Raw genomic sequence first — 7,213 nt, forward strand, 5'->3', positions numbered from 1 at the left:
GAGGGAAACAGGTTCAGTTATTTTTTATTTTTCTGTCATTTTTAAGAGAGTTTTGGAGACCAGCAGATTGAGAATTGGGTGAGTGATTGGTACAAAGATAGATGGGAACTAGTCAACAGGAAGTCAACCTGGAGTGCCATTGGATACTCGGTTCCCATCATTCCATGCATGCACACCCCTCATTGCTTCTTCTGGATGAATCTAGTAAAATACCTGTCCTCCTTACAGAAGCATTAACTAAGGTACTTTCATTTACCTGGCTGGCATCAATGTGGAATGATGTATGACATGTCACTGAGATACAAAGATTGAAGATCTGTCTTCTGGAAAGGCAGAGAGACCGAGTAAGGCAATGGGCTTGTGGTCAAGAAAGATCATTCCTGGATGGAACCTCAGGTGTGCTTCTTCCTGACAAGGCAAGGGCTGTTGGAAGAAGCTGTCACAGGCTGGCACTTTACAGTGTTGTATCTCTGGGGATCAATATCCAAAGCTCCTCATTAGACAATACTTTTAATGTCATTCTGATCCCTGGGCTGTGAAAATCCTTAAAGACCAAGACCATAGAATAGAGGAATGTATGATGGCTAATCCTTGACCCTATTAGGCCAGGTGTATGCCCTCTATTTTCTCTACCTGCTCATGCTCACCCTCATTTGAAATACCTTGCGCACATATACACAGAATCCTTTTCTAATGAATTCTAGGTTTCTTTTTTTACAGTTACAAAGAGAGGCATCACTATGTGATTAATGATGTATTGAAACCTGATTCCAATTTTAAGTGTGCAAATATTGTTTATGTACTGGGTATAAATACCATATTTGTGATTATAGTTAAGATATTGTAAAATTCAAACTCCTAGGCATATTTCACCTCTAGAGTTACTGAATGTTTCCTGTACCTTTTTTCCTTTTCTCCGTATTTTACATGGCAGATTCTCATCTATCCTTTGTGATCCTTGTAGCTGCGATCAATGTAGATAGGCTTCATCCTCTCCTTTTAAACTTTCATAATCACTGGTTCCAATTCCACAAATGGGTTCAATGTATATTATTCTTCACACTGGGAGATTTTGGATTGAATTATGCGTCTTCATTTTTTTTAAGTTTGTTTATTTTTGAGAGACAGAGAGAGACAGAGCATGAGCAGGGGAGGGGCAGAGAGAGAGAGGGAGACACAGAATCCGAAGCAGGCTCCAGGCTGTGAGCTGTCAGCACAGAGCCCAATGTGGGGGTCGAACCCACAAACTGTGAGATCATGACCTGAGCCAAAGTTGGATGCTTAACGGACTGAGCCACCCAGGGGCCTCTGGTTCTTCATTTTTAATTGTGTTGTGGTAAAGTACAACGTAACTGAAAGGCGGTAATGTACAATTTGTCCATTACCCAGAGATTTCATCTGTGATTTAATAGGTATAGATGATATTCCATGTTAATACTCAAAAATATTTTTCTTTAAGGACTTCAGTATTTTCATGTATTCACCAATTTATTTCACATTTTAACACCCTCTAAAGGAATTTTATTTATATTTTAAAATATAATTTTCGAAAATAAAGTTATGACAAGATGGCCTTGTAATATCACTCTTCCCCATATTAACACTAATGAACTTGAAACACATGAATAATAGGGAAATACAAAGATTTTGCTGAGGTCAAAAAATGATAAAGTTTCCCATGTACCAAAAATAAACAAATAAACAAAAAAACCATAATTGGTAGGTGGGCTGGAGCCAAGCAGTTCTGCTGATTTATGTAAACAGGTGAGTGGATACTAACTCTTCTGGGTAATGAGGATTAAAGAATGAAACTGGGTCCCAATCTTACACCACTCACAAAAGTCAATTCAGAATGGATCGAAAACTTACACGGAAGATCTGAAACTGTAAAGCTCTTAGGAGAAAATGTGGAGGATAACCTCACTGACGTTGGTCTTGATGATGATTTTTTGGACTTGACACCAAAAGCAAAGGCAACAAAGCAAAAACAAACATGTCAGACTATATCAGACTTAAAAGACTCTACACAGGAAAGGAAACAATCAACAAAATGAAAAGGCAACTTGTGGAATCCAAGAAAATCTGCAAAGCTCGTATCCAATAAGGGGTTGATATCCCCACTATATAAGGAACTCATACAACTGAATGGCAAAAATACAGATAATCTGATTTAAAATAGGCAAAGGACCCAAATAGACAGCTTTTTAATTAATTAATTAATTAATTTTAATGTTTATTTACTTTTGAAAGAGAGAGAGAGAGAGCACAAATGGGGGAGGGACAGAGAGAGATACAGGGAGACACAGAATCCAAAGCAGGCTCCAGGCTCTGAGCTGTCAGCACAGAGCCTGACACGGGGCTCAAACTCACAAACCATGAGATCGTGACCTGAGCTGAAGTCGGATGCTTAACCAACTCAGCCACCCAGGCGCCCCTATTTTTTATTTAAATTCCAGTTCGTTAGCATACAGTGTAATATTAGTTTCAGGTGTATAATTTAGTGATTCAACACTTACAGCTTTTTTTAAAAAAAGACATAGAAATCGCCAAAATGTACATAAAAAGGTTCCCAACATCACTAAACATAGGGAAATGCAAATACAAACCTCAATGAGATATCACTTTATACCTGTTAAGATGGCTATGACTAAAAAAGACTAGACAACAAATACCAGCAAGTACATGGAGAAAAGGCAACCATTTTACACTATTTATGGGAATATAAACTGGTACAGCTGCTATGGAAAACAGTATAGCAGGTCTTCAAAAAAAGTAAAAATAGTTATAAAGAAGACCCAAATAAATAGGAAGACCACTCTATTTTCGGATAGATATATACAATAGCATAGAAATGTCAATGTGTAGGGCACCAGGATGGCTCTGTGGATTAAGTGGCTGGCTCTTGGTTTTGGCTCAGGTCATGATCTCATGGTTCATGAGTTGGAGCCCTGCTTTGGACTCTGCACTCATAATGCAGAGCCTGCTTGGGATTTTCTCTCTCTCCCTCTCTCTCTACCCCTCCCTTGTTGCTCTGTCTCTCTCAAAATAAATAAACAAACGTAAAAGAAATGTCAATTTGCCTTAAATACCTTTATAGATTAAATGGAAATTCTGAGATGTTACTGCATTTGAGGGAAAGATTTTAAAATTTATATGAAAGAGCAGTGGAGAAAGAATACTTGACTTGATGAGAGAGAAGAACAAAGTAGAGTAATTGCTTTCACGTCTATCAAGATTAATTATGGAGATACAGTAACTAAAATGGTGTGGTTCTGGCACAGACTGAAAAGCAGAACCAATGAAACCTGCACACATGTGAAGATTTATTGAGGACAGAAGCATTGGACAATTTACTTATGACAATGTGCTTTTGCAGGGGAAGGATGGTGTCATTCAACAAAAGCCTTTAGCTTGTAGGACTCAGAATATTTAAACAAATTGGTTAGCAGGAAGCTGGCACCATTGGAGTTCTTGTTATAGAAGATTATCAGGAGAATTGGTAAAGGAAAGGAGACCTTAATTTGCCAAATTCCTTCTCTTTCCTAAATTCACATAGGCTGATTATCTCACACTGAGAGACTAAGAAATCTATGCTTTTCTCTCTACCTCCTTTTAAAATTATATGTTTAAGGTGCACATAATGATTTGATATACAATGGAATGTAATGGAATTATTACCATCTGCTTTGATGGTTCCAAAAAAAAAAAATCAAGCTCAGAGTGTCCACATAAATTTTCAAAGATACCAAAGTTAAAGAAAACTAAAGTTGTTTTTCAAACTAACTTGAGCTACTCTTATGGTATTTAACCACTGAAACTTAAGAACTTAATGAAGGAAGGGTCAGACAATCTGACTCTCCCAATATTCCTGCACTTTGGCTCACCCTAGAAGCCCAAGACCAAGACAGGTAACACAATAATAAAAAGGGAGATGTTTCTCAGATCAGTTTCCTCAAGGCTCCCTTCATGTCCTTGTTCCTCAGGCTATAGATAAAAGGGTTCAACATTTGAGGGACCACGGTATACATCACGGAGGCTACTGCAGTATCCTTGGAGGAGTGAGTAACTGCGGAACTAATGTACACCCCAAAAGCTGTCCCATAGAACAAGGAAACCACGGAGAGATGAGACCCACAGGTGGAAAAGGCTTTATGTTTCCCCCCAGCTGATGGCATTCTCAGAATGGAAGAGACAATTTGAGTATAAGAGAAAATAATTCCAAGGAAAGGAATACCACCCAAAACGCTAGTCACTAAATACACCACGATGTTATTGATGAGGGTATCAGAACAGGCGAGCTTGATGACCTGAGCAAGTTCACAGAAGAAATGAGCAATTCCCAGGTCTGCGCAGAAGGAGAGTCGCAGCACCATCAGACTGTGGAGTAGGGCGTCTGCAATGCTGATGCTCAGGGAGAGTAGAATCAGCAGGCCACAGAGGTGGGGGTTCATGATGACTGTGTACCTCAGTGGATGGCAGATGGCCACATACCGGTCATAAGCCATTGCTGCAAGGAGAAAGTTTTCCAAGCCTGCAAAAAACAGGACGAAGCAGACCTGGCTGAGGCAGCCTGTGTAACTGATAGATTTGCTCTGTCTTTGGATGTTCACAAGCATCTTGGGGATGGTGGTGGTGCTGAAACAGATGTCAGTGAAGGCCAGGTGGGAGAGGAAGAAGTACATGGGTGTATGGAGATGGGAGTCAGAGCTGATAGTCAGGATGATGAGTAGGTTCCCAAGCACAGTGGTCAGATACATGGTCAGGAATAGCCCAAAGAGAAGAGGCTGCCATTCTGGATTTTCTGAGAGACCCAGGAGGAGGAATTCTGTTACACCTGTTTGGTTTTCTGGTTCCATGTTCTTGATAAGTCTGATGGGAAAAATACAGGTGAGACAACACATAACAGAGAGGACACATAACAAGGATGCCTTATTTTAAAGTTTGTTTTTTAGAGAGAACGAGTGGGGAAGGAGCAAAGAGACAGGAGGACAGAGGATATGAAGCAGGCTCTGTGCTGACAGCAGAGAGCCTGCTGTGGGGCTTGAACTCACAAAATGTGACATCATGACCTCAGCTGAAGTCGGATGCTCAACTGACTGAACCACCCAGGCACCCCAGTGATGCCTTATTTTAGAAAATCCTGACATGAATCGAATTGAACTCAGGCTTCCAGACTTTGGAGCTGAACTCATAACACCATATGATGCAATCTCTGACTAGTGCAGATTTAGGTGTCCTAAAGCATTGATCAGACTTCATCGCTTGCCTTTTGGAAGTTTCCACTGGCATAAGACTGCAAGTGCTTTCCTGGTGCTTTAAGCTGTTGTGGTTATTATTTTAATAGGATTCACTTTTCTCCTAACATTAGAGTATTTAAACACTCGCAGGGTGCCTGGGTGGCTCATTCAGTTAAGTGTCTGACTTTTTTTTTTTAAGTTTATTTATTTTGAGAGAGCAAGAGAGAGCGAGAGCAGCGGAGGGACAGAGAGAGAGAGGAGAGAAAGAGAATCCCAAGCAGGCTCCTTGCTGTCAGCGCAGAGCCCAACACGGGACTCAGATTCACAAACTGTGAGATCGTGACCTGAGCTGAAATCAAGACTCAGACATCTAACCAACTGAGCTGCCCAGGCGCTCCAAATATCCAACTCTTGATCTCAGCTCAGGTCATGATCTCATGGTTTTCAGGATCGAGCTCCAAGTCGGGCTCTGCTCTGACAATGCAGAGCCTGCTTGGGATTCTCTTTCCCTCTCTCTCAGAGCCTCCCCTGCATTGCCTGTGTGCTTTCTGTCTCAATAAATAAATAAATAAATAAATAAATAAATAAACGTTAAAAATGTAAAAAAAAAAACAAACAAAACCCATTCTTATAAGGTGATACATAACACATCTCTGTTTTTTTCCCCCAAACTGAGGAATTGGACGAAGGAGGAAATGCACGGGGGCCTTGAAAGAGAGAGAAAAAAAAGCAAAAACAACAATCTGTTAGTATGTTAAAAGCAGAATCCTGGGATGAGAAAGGTAAAATCTACGGGCACTAATGTTCAGGATGTTTGACAGGAGCATTGCTGCAGTAGTGAGAAGAGGAAGCAGATTGTCAAGTTAACCCTAAGAGGGGAAACGGAAATCAAGAAAGGTATATCTGGATACCTCAAACCCCTTGCTGGTGGGACTTAAAAAGTTTAATCAATATAAATGGGAGCTTAGTTTTAGGAATGACTTACCTTCCCCCACCAGGGACAGGGACACACACACACACACACACACAGCAACAGCATATGAAATAAATACATGTACACTCCTTAATTGCCAGTCACATTTTTACATGCAAAACAATGGGAAAAGACTATAAACAAATTCAAATTTTAGAATAACAAGTTGATCATTATCTTCATTAATAAGCAATTACTTCTAAATCAACTTTGACTGTTTTCCTTTCCAAGGTACCTTCTTGAGATCAGTGCCTTCTTTCATTTTCCTCTTTTTATGGTAGTTTATGGACCACCCAGGCACCCCTCATTTCCCTCTTTTTTTTTTTGCTTAAATATGAAATTTATTGTCAAATTGGTTTCCATACAACACCCAGTGCTCATCCCAACAGGTGCCCTCCTCAATACCTATCACCCGCCCTCCTCTCCCTCCCACCCCCCATCAACCCTCAGTCTGTTCTCAGTTTTAAGAGTCTCTTATGTTTTGTCTCCCTCCCTCTCTAACCTCTTTTTTTTTCTTCCCCTCCCCCATGGTCTTCTGTTAAGTTTCTCAGTATCCACATAAGAATGAAAACATTCCCTCTTTTTACGGTAGTTTATAGAAATAATCAATCCCTTCCTACTCAGCAGTTTAATTGATTTTCTGTTGCTTTTTGACAAATGACAACTCTGTCTCTATTGTAAAACAGATAATTTTAAGGAAAGAAATGTTGAAAATCAATGATAGAAATTTAGATCATCCTCTTTCTATGTCTTTTAGGCCCCATCAAGGTCTGGGTCAGGCAGCATTGGCCAGTCGTTTCCAAAGGAATCCTTAGTTTATGTATCAGGAAGAACTCAATGACACTCCTATTTCCTGTATTACAGTGAGCTCCTGAGAATAATGTTATTGGATTACCTCAAACAGACAAGACATAATTGGCTATGTCCTGGGTCCATCAATGGACCTGCTAGATACTCTTATGAACCAAAGTTTTAGAAAAAGTCTAAAAAGTTTTCTTCTGTG

General features: G+C 40.0%; 1 protein-coding gene across 1 annotated transcript; it reads right to left on the bottom strand.

The window, feature by feature from the left end:
- Positions 1-3,938: 3,938 nt before the first annotated feature.
- On the bottom strand, positions 3,939-4,901 carry LOC131511062 (olfactory receptor 7G2-like). Its single transcript, XM_058728896.1, has one exon. It carries the CDS (start codon positions 4,899-4,901, stop codon positions 3,939-3,941), a length of 963 nt encoding a protein of 320 aa, XP_058584879.1.
- Between the last annotated feature and the right edge of the window lie 2,312 nt (positions 4,902-7,213).

This window comes from Neofelis nebulosa, chromosome 4, assembly GCF_028018385.1.
Source record: "Neofelis nebulosa isolate mNeoNeb1 chromosome 4, mNeoNeb1.pri, whole genome shotgun sequence".
Lineage (NCBI taxonomy): Eukaryota > Metazoa > Chordata > Mammalia > Carnivora > Felidae > Neofelis > Neofelis nebulosa.